The sequence below is a fragment of the Tribolium castaneum genome, chromosome 1, assembly GCF_031307605.1.
Source record: "Tribolium castaneum strain GA2 chromosome 1, icTriCast1.1, whole genome shotgun sequence".
Classification (NCBI taxonomy): domain Eukaryota; kingdom Metazoa; phylum Arthropoda; class Insecta; order Coleoptera; family Tenebrionidae; genus Tribolium; species Tribolium castaneum.
In genome coordinates this window covers 8,115,224-8,134,635 of record NC_087394.1, presented here as the reverse complement: position 1 = coordinate 8,134,635, position 19,412 = coordinate 8,115,224, and the positions used below count along the sequence as shown (strand labels likewise).

At 30.4% G+C, this 19,412-nt stretch overlaps 2 protein-coding genes across 3 annotated transcripts; one reads left to right on the top strand and one right to left on the bottom strand.

Annotated features, from left to right (window-relative positions):
- Positions 1-615: 615 nt before the first annotated feature.
- LOC658548 (uncharacterized) lies at positions 616-7,766 on the bottom strand. Of its 2 annotated transcripts, none has more exons than XM_015978421.2 (5): positions 6,206-7,766; positions 6,090-6,155; positions 5,992-6,030; positions 981-1,898; positions 616-916 (listed from the first exon to the last, which is right to left on the bottom strand). In XM_015978421.2, exons 1-5 carry the CDS (start codon positions 7,677-7,679, stop codon positions 678-680), a joined length of 2,736 nt encoding a protein of 911 aa, XP_015833907.1. In that variant the 5' UTR covers positions 7,680-7,766; the 3' UTR covers positions 616-677. The 2 variants fall into 2 exon arrangements, with proteins under 2 accessions (XP_015833907.1, XP_976287.1); XM_971194.4 differs by having other exon boundaries at positions 616-919; positions 6,206-7,765.
- A 2,046-nt stretch (positions 7,767-9,812) lies between these two features.
- Positions 9,813-18,901, top strand: LOC100141628 (SET and MYND domain-containing protein 4). Its single transcript, XM_064359712.1, has 5 exons — positions 9,813-10,337; positions 14,235-15,172; positions 15,221-15,560; positions 18,036-18,379; positions 18,428-18,901. The coding sequence occupies exons 1-5, from the start codon at positions 9,945-9,947 to the stop codon at positions 18,768-18,770; spliced, it is 2,358 nt and encodes a 785-aa protein (XP_064215782.1). The 5' UTR covers positions 9,813-9,944; the 3' UTR covers positions 18,771-18,901.
- The last annotated feature ends 511 nt before the right edge of the window (positions 18,902-19,412 follow it).

The window sequence follows — 19,412 nt, the reverse complement described above, 5'->3', positions numbered from 1 at the left end:
ACTATTTTATAAACGTTTCATTTTCCAAAATCTCTTTTAATTCTATACTCAACGTTTTTTTTAATGCTTCTATAAAGTTTTGTTCCTGTACCCTTTTCTGGATTTTTATTAAGATTCTTCCCTGATTCTTTTCTAGACTGTAATCAAAATTATTTTAGAAACATTTTTACGAGTACATTCTCTAAATGCTTTTTTTGATTGAACTCTGCTTTTGGTCAAAATTATAATATGGTCTTGTTTGGATTTTTAACATTATAAGATTCTCTTCTGATTCATTTCTAGACTATATACTCATTTTCAAAATTCTATTATAGTCTGGTTTAGTTTAACATTCGAAAAACAATTTTGACTAATCCTTAAAATGGATTTTCTCCTAAATTTTTTCATGATCAAGAATATTCTATATTTTTCAAAAATCAAAAGTTTTCAAGTTCGCAAATTATTTTAATTATAAAAAAATGAAAAAATGATGTGGACACGAAAATTGACACTTTTTGTTAAGCTACTGGTATACTGTCTCCAATTAGCTATAATTTTTCTAGTAAAACGCTTGAGTTCTTTTTTATGGCAAAATTTTGAATTGGTTAGAAAAACAACGGAATTAATAAAAAACAATAATAAATATAACTATATTCAAAAATTTGCACAAACAACAAACCATAAACACTCTAATTTTACTAAGCCTCATTGGATTCCTCACTTGCTGGCGCTATCTTCTCAAGATCGCTCTCATTTTCCACATGCATAGACAACGACAAACTCTTCGCAACTTGTGAATCGGGAACATCAGCACTAGTTTCAACCAGAGTTGCTTCAATTGATGTTACATTTTCAACTGGAGCTTCAGGGGCTGCGTTTTCTGGAACATCTTCAACAGGTGGCGCTTCAGCAGGAACAGGAAGAATTTCTTTCATTTCTTCTAAAAAAAAAAAAAAGAATTTATTAATTGTGGAGCTTCCTTTTGAAACAAAAATAAATACCTTCCCCCATTTTTGCAACATCTGCTTCCAACACTGGACATTGTTTACATTGGCAATTGGCATTTATAAGTGAACTTTTTGGAGTGTCCTCAGCTGGTGGTTTTCCTTGCTCAGAAGCTGGACTTGGTAAAGCTTCAGCTTGTTCAACTGTTGGCGGAGCTTCGATTGCTAAAGCTCCAGATGCAGCGGCAATAGCCGGAGTTTTGATTTTATTCCTGTTACATGCTTTGCCCTTCCCTTTATAATCCTGGATTTCGGTAACCACTTCCACATTCCCCGAATTAGTATAAATTAAAGTTGTTTCAATGACTCCTTCTGGCCCTTCTGTGATCACTTCCAAAGTCCCAGAATTAGTAATAGTTGTTGTGACATGAACACCATCCGGAGGTCGATTCAACACATCAACTTGTGTGTCAATATCAAAGGGAAAATTCTCTTTTACTTTCAAACACTTGACTGAAGTTTCCGATTTCAACAATTCTTTGCTTTTGGATGCTGTTACTTGATGTGCAAGTTTGAAACGCTCTGAGGTCGATGGCCAAACAGGGGTTACAACAGTACCGGCTGCGGGTTCTCCTGCATGTATTGATGATTTCTTGTTGCATTTGCACGACCTTTTACTGCCTGTGGGTGTAACTTGTTGTGATGATTTTTTTGTAACGTGGCAAGTGCATTTCTTTTTGCTTGGAATTGCGGTAGTTTCCATCACACTGCTGTCTTTCATTACAACTGGACCTTCAGATTTGGGCCAGATTTGGTCAACGTCTGAGGATTTTTTCGACTTGACGCATTTACAAGACGTTTTTGATTTCGGTGGTTGGGGAGCGGGAGTGTCAGGTTCTTCAGGCTTTTCTTCGGTTGTGGTTGGTTCAGAAATTACTACACTTTTTTCACTTTTTTGAGATTTTTCTTCCATACCTAAAGGGTGATTATAATTTGGAACTATCCAATTACGTTTTTATCAATTTAGTCCAGTCAACAAATACTTATGTAACTTATGTTGTAAACAGAATTTTCGACTAGTTAAAAGGTTAACAGGTTGGAAATACCAAGAAAGTGCCGTTTTAGGGCAAAAAGTAACTAAAAAGCATCTTCTTGTAGGATATTTGAATAGTTTCATTTACAAGACAGTTCCAAAATATCTTGAGAAAACCAAAAAAATATTAAAACCCGAAGAAGTGATTGTCGGTTCATTAGTTTTTAGCAATAGAAAGACCTTTGATAAGCTTTTTGCCAAAAGGTAATTTGTCTAAAAATAAACAAAGGACCAAATATTTTTAGAAAACCAAAAAATTCATTAAACCTCTTAGAAACAATTGTTGATTCAACAATTTGTTACAATCAGAGGTTCTTTTGATAAGCTTTTTTTTCTGCAAAAATGGGGCAAATTGCATATTTTACCGAAAAAACAATTCTTAGAAACGAGCGAGTGATAAAATACGCGTATGTTGAAAAAATAAATAAATTTATTAAAGCCCTAAGAAGTGATTGTCGGTTTTTTCAATAGAAAGCATTTTTTATAAGCTTTGTTTTCCCCAACAATCAGGAAATTTGGCAAAAAGTAATTCGTCTAAAAACAAGCAAGGGAAAAATTTTTGAGAAAATAAAAAAATTAAAGCCTTAAAAAGTAAAAGTCGCTTCAACATTTTTTACAGTTGATTTGTTTTCTTTTAAAATCATGAAATTAGTTGAACGGATTGACACTTGAAAAATAAAATAAAACTTGAATTGCTAAGATATTTTCAGAATATATAGACAGTCATTAAGGCCCTAACCATTGATTATTAGTTTATCAGTTTTTTACAATGGGAAGCCCTTTTGACAAGCTTTGTTTTCTGCAAAAAGCAGAAGCAAAAGAATGATTCGCCAAAAAATAATTCATCCAAATACGAGCAGAAGACAAAATATTTTGAGAAAACTAAAAAATTCATTAAAGCCCTAAGAAGTGATTGTCAATTTATATTTTTTTACAGTTTTATGACAAGATTTGTATTTTGTAAAAATGAAGAAAACAGCTGAAAAAAATGCTCTTTTGACAAGCTTTGTTTTTTTGTAAAAATCAGGAAAATTCAACTTACTTGCTTTACCAAAAAATAATTCGTACAAAAACGAGCAAAAGCTACAATATTTTGAGAAAACCAAAAATAATAATTAAAGCCCTAAGAAGTGATTGTCGGTTAATTATTTTTTTCCAATCAAAGGCACTTTTGTAAAGCCTAGTTTTAAAACGAGTAAAAGACAAGATATTTTGAGGAAACTAAAAAATTTATTAAAGCCCTAAGAAGTAATTGTCCGTTCAACATTTTTTTACAGTCGAAGGTGACAAAATTTGTTTTTTGACAAAATGAAAAAAATAGCTGAACGGGTTAGTACTTCAGAAAAAAATTAAATTTGAATTGTGAAGATATTTTGAGAAAGCACAGAAATTAGCTAAGCCCTTCCCATTGGCTGTCGATTTATGTTTTTTTACAATAGAAGGCCTTTATGACGAGCTTTGTTTTCTGTAAAAATCAGGAAAATTCAACGGATGATTTACCAAACAATAATTCAATAATTCGTATAAATCGAGTCACTAACAAAATATTTTGAAAGAAACAAAAATAATAATGAAAACCCTAAGAAGTGATTGTTGGTTCATTATTTTTTGTAGTCAAATGTACTTTTGAAAAGCCTAGTTTTTTGCAAAAATCGAGAAAGTTCACTGGATAGTTCGCCAAAAAATAATTCGTCTAAAAAACGAGCAAAAGACAAAATATTTTGAGAAAAAATTATAATGGCCCTAAAAATTGATTCTCCGTTCAATATTATTATACACTTGAAAGCCTTTATGACAAGATTTGTTTTCTGTAAAAATCTAAGCTGAACGGGATGGTATTTGAGAAAATTTTGAAAAGTTTAATTTTGGAGATATTTTGAGAAAGCAAAGAAATTGGTTAAGGGTTAATCATTTTTTTTACATCTGAAAGCCTTTTTGACAAATCAAAAATTCAACGGATGATTTACCAAAAATAATTCATATGAAACGAACCGTTAACATAATATTTTGAGAAATCTCCAAAAAACCATTAAAGCTCTGTAAGAAGTAATGGTCGTTTTATTATTTCTTTGTAAGCGAAGGCACTTTTGATAAGCTTTCGTTTCTGCAAAAATCAAAAAAATATGACAAACGATTCGCCAAATCTAAAAACGGGCAAAGGACAAAATAAATATTTTGAGAAAACCAGAAAATTTATTCAAAAGCCCGAAGAAGTGATTGTTGGCTCAGTAGTTTTTTGAAACAGAAAGCTTTTTGATAAATCTTTTTTCAGCAAATATCAGGAAAATTTGACAGATGATTAGCCAAAAATAATTCGTATAAAACGAACCATTAACATTATATTTTGAGAAATCTCCAAAAAAATCGTTAAAGCCCTATAAGAAGTATTGGTCGTTTTATTATTTTTTTGTAAGTGAAAGCTTATTTCGTTTCTGCAAAAATCAGAAAAATATGATGAACGATTCGCCAAAAAATAATTACCTAATCTAAAAACGAGCAAAGGACAAAATAATATTTTGAGAAAACCAGAAAATTTAATAAAGCCCAAAGATGTGATTGTCGGCTCAGTAGTTTTTTTAACAGAAAACTATTTGATAAATCTCTTTTCTGCAAATATCTGGAAAATTTAACAGATGATTCGCCAAAAAATAATTCTCCAAAAACGAGAAAAGGATAAAATATTTTGAGAAAACCTTTAAGTGATTGTCTATCCAATATTTTTTATAGTCGAAAGGCCTTATAACAAGATTTGTTTTTGTAAAAAAAAGAAAATATCTGAGCGGGATCAAAATAAAATTGGAGATATTTTAAAAAAACAAAGAAATTAGTAAAAACTTTAACCAGTAACCATTTTTTTACTCGGAAGTCTTTAAGTCCTTATGGATATGCTTTATATTCTGCAAAAAGTAGACAAACCAACGAATGATTCAGCAAAAAACAATCCGTATAAAACGAGTCTTTGGCAAAATATTTTGTGAAAACCAAAAAAAAAAAGGCCATAAGATTGAAACAATAAAAATAATAAGAAAATTCAATCAGGAAAAATTGAGGAATAATTCGCCAAAAAGAATTTCTCAAAAAATTTGAGCACAGGATAAAAATTCTGAGTAGTCCAAAAAAAATTACATCAGCGACTGCCGTTTTATCATTATTCTACAATCGAAAGTTCTTTTGACGAGAGTTTTTTCTACAAAAATCAGGAAAATGTAATGGACAATTTACCAAAAATAATTCGTATAAGACAAACCATTAAAAAAAATAAAATTAATAAAATAATGATTTAATACCTATTACCTAAAAAATTATCAAAACCCTATGAGAAGTAGAAAAGTAGCACATCTAATAAGCTTTCATTTCTGCAGAAATTAGAAAAACATGAATAATTCGCCAAAAAATGATTAATCTAAAAATGAGCAAAGGACAAAATCAATATTTTGAGAAAACCAGAAAATTTATTAAAGCTCTAAGAAATGATTTCGCTTTAACACTTTTCTACAATCGAAGGTCTTTATGACAAGACGTTTTTTCTGTAAAAATCAAGAAAATATTTAAACGTAATGACACTTGAAAAAAAATTAAATTTAATTATGCAGATTCGTTAATTCGTTAAGACCCTTCCAGCGACTGCATCTTTTTTCTCATAAAAAAAAGTCTTTTGACAAGCTTTGTTTTTTCACAAACATGGATCGAAATACTTTATTAAATATTTTATTAAAACCCTGAGAAAATATTAATTACTATTATTGTTCATTATTGTTTTAGCTAGCGAAAGTCTTTTTGATTAGCTTTATTTTCTGCAAAAATCGGAACACTCGTCAAAAAATATTTTGTGTAAAAACATGACCGTAAAACGTACCATTTTCACAAAATTAGCGAAAAAACAAAAAACGGCACCTTACTAATTTAGTACTTACAAAAAAACTATTTCCATCTTATTCATTAACTGGACTAATTATTTAATTTAATTTAACTTACTACTCTTCCTTGATGAAGTCTTGACCGGTGCAAATTCTTCTATATTCATACAAAAATTAATAATTTTTGATCTGTAAACATTTGTTTTGAACACTTACCCATTGGTGGTAACTCACTTGGCACTTCTTCGACCCTTGGTGGCTCAGCTTCTGCCGCCACAGCATCTAATTCAACAATTAAATTATAATAACTAAAAATAACTTGTAAAATTCACCTTCAGTTTGCGTCACTGGTGTTTCTAACACATCTTCAGTTTTAACCGGTTCTTCAGATGGTGTCCCTTCTTTCGGAATTTTATTTTCAATAATATCAGTGAGACTCTTAAGCAGTTTCGCGGCCGCTGTTAAATCCTCAGGAAGCGAAAGACAGTCACCACACGGTTCACACTCCTTCAAGACTTTGCTCAACTCTCGAGCAATTTGGTGTAAATCGCATTCGTCTTTTTGCACGTTTGCATTGATTTGCGCATTTAGGGCGTCTTGGAGACTTTTGATCGTTTCAGCTTCGCTTATTTTCTGGCGTATTAGGTCTTCCTCCAGCTTGACACACTTGCTTTGGTAGCCTTGGAGCGCTTCCATGAGCTGTTCGTTCGTCGCAGTCAGATTGTAGATGTTGGTGTTGGCGGTGCACATTTGCATCTTAAGCGAATTTATTTCCTTCTGGTAGAACTCCTGAATGTTTGCTTGTTCCTTGGCCGCTTCTTCGAGTTTTTGCTCCAGTTGGAAGCACTTGTAGCGTTCACTTTCGATTTTAAATTGCATGGGGCCCTCCATTCGTTCCAAATACTGGCGGACTTCTAGTCTCATGTCTTTCAGTTCGTTTTTCAGGAGGAAATTTTCGAGTTTCAGCTCAGCGTTGGTTTTCTGGTCTGATTGAGATGAGGAATCGTTACAAGGACAACAAGCTGAGGCTTGTGGTGCTTTTGCCGAGAAATCAATGTTCTTGTATTGGTCGAAAACATCATCGTAGATTTTGTTCTTCTGTTCGAGATCTCTAATATCATGCAACAATTTTTTCTGTTGCGCGGCCAACTCGTGAATGTTCTGCATATAGAAAAGATCCATTGACTTCAAAGACAGTTTGCTAGGTGATCCAAGACCAATTTTATCAATTGAACCTTTTGGAAGTTCTTCTTCAGTACAAATGCAATTATCAGCGTTTGAAGGGTCACAAGTGCACTTGGTGTTTGTTGGTACCACTGAAGAACTGCTGCAAATGCTACAGTTGCAGTCCTGGCTTTTGGGGCCCCCCTCAGGTGGGTGGTCCAGCTGACAAGGGTTACACATGCAGTTTTCATCCTTTTGGCTAACAACAGTTCGGACTCTTTCGCTTCGAATGCACTGGGAGCCTGTTATTTCCTTCGTTGGGACGTCCTGGGGGGCACGTGGTGCTGATTGGGTTTTGGCAATGGGGGCTGGAGGTGTCTTGGGTTTGGAAGTGCCGAAGAGGGAGAACACGCACTTGAAAAAACCGCCCTTGTCTTGGGGTGGGGGGCACGTGCAAGCGCCAAAAATATGCTCAGGGTCTTTTAAGGGAAGAGTTTCGGTGGGTTTTTCGGTTTTGGTGCCGATTATTGCATCCATTGCTTCCAGTTTGAGGCGCAATTCTTGCTCTTTTTGCTGAAGGGCGCGGTTTTTTTCCTCATACTTTAATTTTAAGGTTTCCCAAAATTCTTGTTGCTTGGCCATTTTTAATTTAGTGATAAAAAAATTAAAAATTCACAAAAATTTTGACAAGTGGCAGGTTTATGACAAGCGATGATTTTTTGTTTTGACCACGTTTTCCTATCATTTTGTATTCATAAAATCAAAAAATGGTAAATTGGTTATGAAGTTGTTATTTTTCTGGCTAAGGTCAATTTACAAAAAAATATACTGATTTTGTTTTCTATTTACTTACTGATAACTATAATATACAGGGTGACCCAGCGCTGTGTAATCGTCCTATAACTTTTTTGCTATTTGAAATATTACCATTCTGTTTTCATTATGCGATCGATCGACTTAAAGTCCACAAACTAAAAATGTTTTTATTATGCACAGGGTGTTGTATACAGGATGGTGCACCAAAGTTATATTTTTTTAAATGGAACACCCAATATATTTTTACATAATTAGATTCTACGCAAAAAAATAATGTAACTTTATATAAACTATTATGGGTCTATCTTTTTTCGTTTTGGAAATATTCAACTTTTCGTTAAAAAAAATCACTGCAAAGCCGCTTATGAATATTTTCCGATAAATTTGCAACAGAAAAATTCAGAATACCTTGTAGTTTTAGTAAATAGACAACTTTTAGCTAAAGCACGCAGATAATATACAGGGTGTGTCAAAACGCACAAAGTTGAATAACTCATTTTTTTCAAACGGAACACCCTGTATTTTATTAAATGTGTCGATAGCATTTTTAAGAAGCTTTCTAACGGTATAGGGGTTGCATACCAAATTTAAAATATTTTTTGAGATTTTTCAAAAAAATACATTTTATTACAAGACAATTTGTTAGCCTAGAATCTGATAGTCAAATGGTAATTAATTTTTTGACATGTACCAATGTGACTAATTACACAAGTAATCTAATTATTATCTGATACATAAATGAATTTCACTCATCAAGAATTATTAAAAAAATAAATAAAAAAATTTTTTTTTGAACACTTTAAGAAATATTGTAAATTTGCTATAAAAACCGTACATCAATAGAAAGCTTATGAAAAATGCTGTCGATACGTCTAAAGAAATACATGGTGTTCTATTTGAAAAAAATGAGTTTTTCAACTTTTTGCGTTTTGGCACACCCTGTACATTATTTCCGTGTTTCAAGAAAAAGTCGACTATTTCCTAAAACTACAGGATATTCTGAATTTTTCTGTTGCAAATTTACCAGAAAATATTCATAGGCGACTTTGCAGTGATTTTTCAAAAATTGGTCTTTTTTATAATGAAAAGTTGAATAATTCCGAAAGGAAAAGAGATAGACACATAATAGTTTATATGAAGTTACATTATTTTTTTGCGTAGAATCTAATTATGCAGAAATATATAGGCTGTTCCATTTAAAAAAATATAACTTTGGTTCACCACCCTGTATACAACACCCTGTGTACAATAAAAACATTTTTAATTTGTGTACTTTAAGTATCCGATCTATCGGATAATGAAACCGAATCGCATTATTTTAAATAATATAAAAGTTATAGACCGATTATGCACCCCTGGGTCACCCTGTATGTACCATTTATCTATAACTATCTATAGTCTTTTTTTTAATACAGGGTGTATCAGAACTACGTGTGTTATAAATCAGTTTAGTTTTTGCAAATTATTTTAACCATTTAGAAATTATTAATTTTTTTCTACAATTTAGTGCGTCTGCAGGCACATAATTAAAAAAACGCAGTGCGCTTGGTTTTCAAGATATTGAGTTGGGATTTTGTCTGTGTGTAAACAACTGTCGGGGCTATCTTTCGGCGACAAGACTGTCCATCCTGTATATTAAATTATTTTTTTAATTTAAACAATTTTTGTATCTTAAAAATTTTCGTATCAGCCTTGATTCTGGAACAAAAAAATATAATTTACGTAGAATTGTCAAAATTGCAGTGTTCGCCCAATTGTTAATTTGGATTTTAAAACATTATTAATTTTAATTATTGTGATTATTGTAGTTTTTAACTTTTTAACTTTCTAAAAATTCTGTCTCTACTAATTAACTGTTATTTTTTATAAAAAGAGTTTCTGGCTGGTGTCTATTTATTAACAAAATTGAAAATAATAATAGTCACAACAAGCGTGAACGCAGGCGCTGCCTTACCACCTCCTAAGTCCCATAGAATCACCCAATCATTTTGTGCTACGTCACTACTGCGTCCAGTCGGGTGTTTCCCCCAGCTACAGTTTGAGACGCAGTTGGCTTTGTGCTTGTGGTGTCTTGATCAACAATAGTTCAGCATGTATTGTGATAAGGCAATATTGGACCCAAGGTTCGATGTACCAAATAAAATACTTCGAAACTTGTCGGAGGACCCCACTTTCAAAGCATCCGAGTATTTCGACAAGTTTGCTTCACTTGAAACGAATTTAGATCGAATAAATTTTGTCTACCAAAATTTCGAAAAATTTGAAGCATATCCTCCTTTAATAAGTGACAATAAGGATGACCTGCTGGCTGGAACAGCAAGGGAAACTGGAAATGGACATTTTGGACGTGGCGAATTCAGAAAAGCTCTGGATTGTTACACGAGGAGTATCCAAACAGCTAATACTAAGGAAGTAATGGCACTGGGTTTTGGTAATAGATCAGCAGCTTTATTGAAATTGGGATTCTACGCGGAGTGTTTGACGGCAAGTTTTTTTTTAGTAGCTTGTCTTTATAAATAATGAAAAATACAGTAAAACTTTGCTAAATTTAAGGGACAAAATACGGTAATATATTACTTTTCTCAAGAATTTTCTTTTAAAAAACTGCCTTCTGATTTTTATTTTTTATGCTTTTTTAAGCTTTGTCTCACCCTTTTGTCTATTATCCGCTTAGAGTTTTATGTTCAGCTTCAATTATTTCGTGATTACTTCGTAAGTAATGTTAGGTTTTTTCGCAGAAAAGTGAAAGCATTTTTTAGAGAAGAAAAATTGTAAAGAATTTTCTTTGCAAACATAAACTATCAAAACAGTAAATGAATACGTCCGTTGTCATAAATATCAACAGTGATTCAGTGATTCTCAGTAACTTTAATTATTCTCGGAAGTTTGGCTTGGCGATAATAGAATATTTGTGTATGTTTATATCAGGTGTACGACTTTACTGAATACAAACAACGTATGAAAAAATCGAGCAAATCTTTAGGATTGATTTTAATCTTCACAAGCATCAACTTAGTTAGTTTCACTTTTTTAGAGGTAAATAAATCAGTGAAAAATCCAGCTTCTGAAAATTGTCGGTGCTCATAATTTTACACTTGAAATGTATCTGTGTATGTAGTTTCCGCAGAACCAGATTTTTCTGCAGTTTTGAGGTATTTCATGATTTAACAAATTACAAAGAAATGGACTGTTCCCTTTATTTTTTCAAAATGTTTTTACCGGGGTTAAAGAGCGTTTGTCATTAAATACTTTATTTTTTCTATATGCAATATGTGTATTTTTTTGTTATTTCTTGTAAGATTTAATAATAATTAGTTAATTGATACAAAATTACTGGAAAAAATATTTGTTGAACAAATGTAATTGGTTCATTCGCGTTGTTTTAACTTAACAACGAAATAAATTTTAACAAAGCTTTCTATAAAGCGGCCCTTAGGGTCATTAATTTAATTCGCAATTAAATGCGTAATTAACTGATCACATGACCAAACTGAAACAATTTGGTTGGTTGATTCGCGTTGTTAACTTTTAACAAGAAATTTGATTTTAATAGAGCTTTCTATAAACAGGCTCTTAATAGATTAAACGCGAATTACAATTTGATAAATGTTTGCTGGAAAATAATATGTGTTAAAAAGTTTTTTATTTATTTATTGATTTATTTATTTATTATAAGAAGATGGACAAGGCTTTAGTCAAACGTTGTTTTTCTCAGAATGTCATTATAAATATTGAAAAAAAAATTTATATTAATTATTTAATTGTTGAAAATTCCCATAAGATATTCGTGTATAAAGAAAAAAAATAAGTATTCATACGTACGAGAAATAATGACCCTGATCAAATTACATTTTTTCAGATTTGCGATTCTTTATTAAAAAAAAAGAATTTTGGTATGTGGTGCTTACAATTTTTATTCTTATTTTTTCATAAATGATACAAATTTATTACAAAATACTAACTCATCCAGTATGTTTTTTTTTAATTTTGCCCATTTTGCCATTTTAGCAATCGGCCTTAATAACACTTATTACTGCATTCAAGTTTGGTAAAACTATAGGAAACTTTTTGTATCCTGAAAAATATTCAGTACGCTTTTATACGAACAATTTGCGTGCACTTTATAAACGAATTAATAGAAATGATAGGTTCATGGGTTTGGTAAAACCGATTGATTTCCAACTTCTGACAAGAAGAGATCTTTTTAGACTTCAGTAAGTCATTGTATTGCAATTATTTTTTAGGTAGATTTTTATTCGTGTTCCTTCAAACTTGTCTTTGTTTGAAAACACTTTTTTATTCCTAGTGCTTTATTTTATTAATACATATCACAGTAAAACAATAATATTTAATTATAGTTTATTATAACTTAGTGAGTTATGTAAAATAACTCAGTCAGTCTGCCATCGAATTTTGTACTTTTTGAGCAAAAATGGTGAAAAAAATAAGACATTTTTTTAATTGATAGCACATTTAAATCGTACATTTTTAAAAGCTTTTATTTATTTTGCACTGTTTCTGTCTGTCTGTTATGATATTTTCGGAGCCAAATTTGAAAGGGCTCCCGTTGCCCCAATGAATTAAAATTTTGCATGATTATTTTTATTTTAGGTAGATTTTTAATCGTTGGCTCTTGAACTTGTCTTTCTTTACAACCACTGTTTTTATTCCTAGTGCTTTATTTTATTAATTTTAAAATTTGTCACTTCAAGACTCACTCACTTTGGTCTATTAAAATCATTTATTAAAATATTTACTTATTAAAATATTACATTAATTAATTTATTTATTTAAATATTTTCTTAACTCTTTTTTATTTTAGGTAGATTTTTAATCGTCGGCTCTAGAACTTGTCTTTGTTTACAACTACTGTTTTTATTCCTAGTGCTTTATTTTATTAATTTTAAAATTTGTCACTTCATTCACTCACTTTGGTCTATCAAAATCATTTATTAAAATATTTATTTATTAAAATATTACATTAATTAATTTATTTATTTAAATATTTTCTTATCTCTTTTTTATTTTAGGGAGATTTTTAATCGTCGGCTCTTGAACTTGTCTTTGTTTACAACTACTGTTTTTATTCCTAGTGCTTTATTTTATTAATTTTAAAATTTGTCACTTCACTCACTCACTTTGGTCTATTAAAATCATTTATTAAAATATTTACTTATTAAAATATTACATTAATTAATTTATTTATTTAAATATTTTCTTAACTCTTTTTTATTTTAGGTAGATTTTTAATCGTCGACTCTTGAACTTGTCTTTGTTTACAACTACTGTTTTTATTCCTAGTGCTTTATTTTATTAATTTTAAAATTTGTCACTTCATTCACTCACTTTGGTCTATCAAAATCATTTATTAAAATATTTATTTATTAAAATATTACATTAATTAATTTATTTATTTAAATATTTTCTTATCTCTTTTTTATTTTAGGGAGATTTTTAATCGTCGGCTCTTGAACTTGTCTTTGTTTACAACTACTGTTTTTATTCCTAGTGCTTTATTTTATTAATTTTAAAATTTGTCACTTCACTCACTCACTTTGGTCTATTAAAATCATTTATTAAAATATTTACTTATTAAAATATTACATTAATTAATTTATTTATTTAAATATTTTCTTAACTCTTTTTTATTTTAGGTAGATTTTTAATCGTCGACTCTTGAACTTGTCTTTGTTTACAACTACTGTTTTTATTCCTAGTGCTTTATTTTATTAATTTTAAAATTTGTCACTTCATTCACTCACTTTGGTCTATTAAAATCATTTATTAAAATATTTATTTATTAAAATATTACATTAATTAATTTATTTATTTAAATATTTTCTTAACTCTTTTTTATTTTAGGTAGATTTTTAATCGTCGGCTCTAGAACTTGTCTTTGTTTACAACTACTGTTTTTATTCCTAGTGCTTTATTTTATTAATTTTAAAATTTGTCACTTCATTCACTCACTTTGGTCTATTAAAATCATTTATTAAAATATTTACTTATTAAAATATTACATTCATTAATTTATTTATTTAAATATTTTCTTAACTCTTTTTTATTTTAGGTAGATTTTTAATCGTCGACTCTTGAACTCGTCTTTGTTTGCAACCACTGTTTTTATTCCAAGTGCTTTATTTTATTAATTTTAAAATTTGTCACTTCACTCACTCACTTTGGTCTATTAAAATCTAAAATAAAGTTACTGCTGCTGATTGTGAAAGTATCATTTCAATCCTTTTGATATAATTACGTAAAGGTAGTCAAAGTTCTCGCAGTTTTTGAGATTTAGCAACCGTTTAAAACTGCAAAGCAATTCCGTGTTTATTTTTTTAACTTTAGTAAAACACTTTAAATGAGAAACGTGTTTATTTACAGGACATAAATCGCGCCCTTAAAAATGAGTACCCCGACAAGCTAAAATTTAAATTACTGGCGAGACAAAATTTCTGCAAAGGCCAAACAATCGTGGAAAATAACGCTTACGACCCAGTTCCAACATTTCCCGCTTTTGAAAAAAATGCTTCCATTCAGTGTGCAAGAAACTGCATTGAAATCATGCAAAATGAGCGGTACGGACGCCACGTAGTTGCAACCAGAAACATCGAAATGGGGGAAATTCTAGCAATTGAAAAACCGTACGCTTCTATCGTAACAGATTCAGTTTCTGTTTACTGCCACGAGTGTTTGAAACTTTGTTATAACATGATACCTTGCGATAAATGCACGAAGGCATTGTATTGCAGTGATAATTGCAAGGACAAAGCTTACGAAAGCTACCACAAGTACGAATGTCCGATTCACTTGTCCCTTGATCCTTTACTAATCGACTCTTCGAAACGATTGGCTTTAAGAATTGCCCTTATTTCGAGAAACGAATGGGCTGGGAGTCTCCTAAACGAAAGTCCAGATGAAATGTATTGTTCTGACAGATTTAAGGAAGTGTTCAATTTGGACCAAAACGTACGACAACGCTTCACTCACGACTTATTCGGTCGAACTACCATAGCTTGCGGAGTTTTCTATTTGATTAAAAAATACACCACGTTTTTGCAAGAATATGACGAGGACCGTTTCAAAGAAATCCTCCTGTCGTTACTTTTGATCTGTAGTACTAACACAGTGCGTGTTAACGAAGTTAGTTCCACTTTGGGAGAATACGACGTTTGTGGTTTTGCCTGTTCACATTATCCGTTTTTTTCCATGTTCAATCACTCCTGCTGGCCCAATGTTTGTCGCTCTTACCATGGCTCCCAAATGGTCCTTAGGGCCATTCGTACCATTAAAAAGGGCGAGCAGTGTTTTGTGACCTATGGGTGAGTTTAAAATTTGTGAAAAAATTGTAACTTTGAGGTTTATTTCAGTCCTAGTTATTTGTCGGATAATATAGTGGGGAGGCAGGCTTTTCTGTTCTTTCATTACTTTTTCAATTGCGGGTGTAAAGCGTGTGTGGAAAGCTGGCCTAAGAAGAGTATCGTAGATATGTTTATTAAAAGTTGTCGAGAGCAAGGTGAAAACTTTTTCTGTGCTCTTCTGAGACGGAAGTTAGTAAGAGAAGCTGATGCGGATGTTGCCAGAAAGCACATTCCTTCTTTGCTAGTTAAGGCTAAATTTGAAGAATTGTATCTTCCGCCTGCTGAGGATTTCTTCGTGAATGATACATTGGATTTTTGTTACAGTGTGCTTGGTAATAAAAGAAGAGTTTAATTTGTAGTTAGACTCTTTACAAGTTTATTTAATGTGAGAATTGACACGTTAAGTTTAAGAGAAAGAGAATCTAATTTTGATTTTACTAAACAGTTTTATAAGAAAAAACTTCTTTATGTTTAACAACAAAGAATACGTTTTCTGTTATTTTGTGCTATGTTTAACATTTAGCTATTATTTGTATTCTGTATTGTTATAATATTTAATTAATAAAAATGGTTTATTTAAAAGTTTTTTATTTTTTTCCCATCTCTATTTAATTTACTCACCACGAAATTATAAAATTATCCTTAAAACATAGGTAATTATTGCTAGTATTTCTTACAATAATTCGAATAATCTAAATTATGTTACCTTCTGAGTTTGATTTTTTTTTATAACATATGGAACCTTTTTAGCTTTCTTTCACTTCAATAAGAAAAGTTTGGGCCATTTCAGTAAGTAAAATTGAGTTTTTGAAAGCTTGAATTATTTTTTTTTCAATTATGAACAGATTTAGGTAACTTCAAACACCAAAGTATAATTACCTAATAATTAGAGTTATTGCTTTTATTTTTTATAATTATCTCAATAATTCAAATAATTTTTTGTTTGTTTTTTTATGTAGAGCCATTTTATTTTTAATTGATCGTTCACCTATTGAATGAAGAATGCAAAAATTACGTCTCACTTTTTTACACTGCAAAACCTTTGCATTTAATTCACAGTAAATTTTAATATCAACTGTTCGAAGTAAATAAATAAAATAATAAAATTGGTTTTACTTTTCAAATTTTATTACCAAAGTACCAGAGTAAACTTGTTGGTTTCTACTGAAACCGATAATAAGGATTTATTAGCTGTTTCAAAAGTATAATGTTCAAAAACCTGTCACAATTTAAATTAAGCGGCATATTACGCTTAAATTTCATAGGTGATTTGATGAACAACCATTTTTGAACACATTGTATAAACACGCCAACGTCGTATTTCCTCCCAAAATTAGTTGTTATAAAATATTCATGCACTTTAAACAATTAAAAGCTAATGTAATTTATACTTTTAATGAGAGATCTAATCATTAATAACTATTTTACAATTTAATCAATCTTATTTAAAAAATAATCCGGTAAAATGCGACCTTGATGTTGTTATAGTTTTGAGACAGCTAATAGAATCAGATTCAGTTTTGAACTCTAAAAATTATGAAGATCATTAGACATTTTTTGTAACCCACTGACAAACGAAAGGTTTAACTTTTGGCTCGGATTAATGTAGAATTGAATTTGAAATAGCGGAGTCAAAATACGTTTAATTCTTTTAATCTAAATGGTAGAATTTTGTTACAGTAGGTGAGTAATTAAATTATCTAATATAACATTGTAACTTATTAGTTATTACTTTAATAATTATTGTCAATAGTTTTAAATACACGTAAAATTAAGAGTGTTAAGGATAAGTCAAAAACTAAACTGCTCAAAAAAAGTTAGGGATATTAGTATTTTAATGAAAGTTTTCCAAGGTATCGGCTGCATTTTAATATTAATCGTCTCTAAGTTTGAAAATTTTTGCTTGAAGGTACAGCTCTAAACAGTAAAAAATAAAAAGTTTATAGAAAACGTATATGATATTTTTAAAGTTTCTGAAAATTTTTTCCAATTTAGTAATATATATTCCAATTTTTTTTATCACTTTATTATTAATGTGGTAACAGATAAATTAAATAAAATACAACCAATTTTTAAAGAAAAAACATTAAATTGATTATTACTGAAATTAGATTTCATGTGCCCAACAAATATTTTGTTGGCTCATCTAAAAATTAAAAGCTAGTTCCGTCATTGCAAAAAAGCTGAGGCAACAGGGAAGTAAATGACAAAAAAGCTATATGTATTTTTATAAATAAATGCTAATATGAGTAGAGCTGATAGAAAAAATCTGTTGGCTGTTCTAAATCAGCATCCAACAATCATTCAACAACAGCAAAAAAATCTGAGGCAACAGTAAACTAGTGTTATTAATTGCCATTAGTAACAAAATGGTTTATTAAATTATTAGGTTCGATTAATTTATTAAAACACAGTTACCTATTAAATTATATTTTATCTCGAGCTGGTTGTTTATTTAGTTATCTATACTGTTCTCTGCATAAACTATAGTAGCAATATCTGGATCTATAAAAATTGTTTGATGTGTATTTAACTGCTTTAGTTTTGATTTTGATATCACAGAGGGTAAAAAACTAACAAAACTATTTATACAAAAGTTTTACGTACTGTTTATAAAAGAGTGAAGGATCTCAGGTGGTTTTGGAATTTGAATTTGCTGTATTTAATTGTTTTATTTCTTTCTGAAAAGTACCAATTTTTATCTACAATCAAATTTTTTACATACTTACATTGTTTTTTTTTCTGGAAAGAAGTGGTAAACTTTTAATACCTACTACGATCCTACATTCATTTATTTTTTATTTTTTATTGGTTGCAAAGATAGCTAACTCACGATTTATTCGGTCGAACTACTATAGCTTGCGGAGTTTTCTATTTGATTAAAAAATACACCACGTTTTTGCAAGAATATGACGATGGGGACCGTTTCAAAGAAATCCTCCTGTCGTTACTTTTGATCTGTAGTACTAACACAGTGCGTGTTAACGAAGTTAGTTCCACATTGGGAGAATACGACGTTTGTGGTTTTGCCTCTTCACATTACCCATTTTTTTCCATGTTCAATCACTCCTGCTGGCCCAATGTTTGCCGCTCTTACCATGGCTCCCAAATGGTCCTTAGGGCCATTCGTACCATTAAAAAGGGCGAGCAGTGTTTTGTGACCTATGGGTGAGTTTAAAATTTGTGAAAAAATTGTAACTTTGAGGTTTATTTCAGTCCTAGTTATTTGTCGGAGAATATAGTGGGGAGGCAGGCTTTTCTCTTCTTTCATTACTTTTTCAATTGCGGGTGTAAAGCGTGTGTGGAAAGCTGGCCTAAGAAGAGTATCGTAGATATGTTTATTAAAAGTTGTCGAGAGCAAGGTGAAAACTTTTTCTGTGCTCTTCTGAGACGGAAGTTAGTAAGAGAAGCTGATGCGGATGTTGCCAGAAAGCACATTCCTTCTTTGCTAGTTAAGGCTAAATTTGAAGAATTGTACCTTCCGCCTGCTGAGGATTTCTTCGTGAAGGATACATTGGATTTTTGTTACATTGTGCTTGGTAATAAAAGAAGAGTTTAATTTTTTGTTTGACTCTTTACAAGTTTATATAATGTGAGAATTGACACGTTAAGTTTAAGAGAAGGAGAATCTAATTTTGATTTTAGTAAACAGTTTTATAAGAAAAAACATCTTTATGTTTAACAACAAAGAATACGTTTTCTGTTATTTTATGCTATGTTTAACATTTAGCTATTATTTGTATTCTGTATTGTTATAATATTTAATAAATAAAAATGGTTTATGTAAAAGTTTTTTATTTTTTTCCTATCTATACTTAATACTCACCACTAAATTATAAAATTATCTTTAAAACAGCGGTAATTATTGCTAGTAATATTTCTTACAATAATTCGAATAGTCTAAATTATGTTACCTTCTGTGTTTGATTTTTTTTTATAATATATGGAACGTTTTTAGTTATCTTTCATTTATTAAATAAAAAAAAATTGGGTCATTTTAATAAGTAAATTTGAGTTTTTGAAAGCTTGAATTATTGTTTTTTTAATAATGAAGATTTAGGTAACCTTCTTTCAAACACTAAATCATAATTACATAATTACACTTATTGCTTTTATTTTTTCAATCAATTTAGTTAAGTTCCACTTTTTTTTATTCCATCTTTTGAAAATTGTCGCTATATGAAATGAAATTGTATGCGTG

What these genes read in the sequence shown, in the direction of transcription:
- LOC658548 (XM_971194.4), bottom strand. Translation starts at nt 7,679, where the DNA reads ATGGCCAAGCAACAAGAATTTTGGGAAACCTTAAAATTAAAGTATGAG. An exon ending in AAGTGAGTTACCACCAATGG is followed by an intron (nt 6,031 to 6,089) that starts GTAAGTGTTCAA and finishes GTATGAATATAG; the next exon opens with AAGAATTTGCACCGGTCAAG. An exon ending in GACTTCATCAAGGAAGAGTA is followed by an intron (nt 1,899 to 5,991) that starts GTAAGTTAAATT and finishes ATCACCCTTTAG; the next exon opens with GTATGGAAGAAAAATCTCAA.
- LOC100141628 (XM_064359712.1), top strand. Translation starts at nt 9,945, where the DNA reads ATGTATTGTGATAAGGCAATATTGGACCCAAGGTTCGATGTACCAAAT. An exon ending in TCTACGCGGAGTGTTTGACG is followed by an intron (nt 10,338 to 14,234) that starts GCAAGTTTTTTT and finishes GTTTATTTACAG; the next exon opens with GACATAAATCGCGCCCTTAA. An exon ending in CAGTGTTTTGTGACCTATGG is followed by an intron (nt 15,173 to 15,220) that starts GTGAGTTTAAAA and finishes GGTTTATTTCAG; the next exon opens with TCCTAGTTATTTGTCGGATA.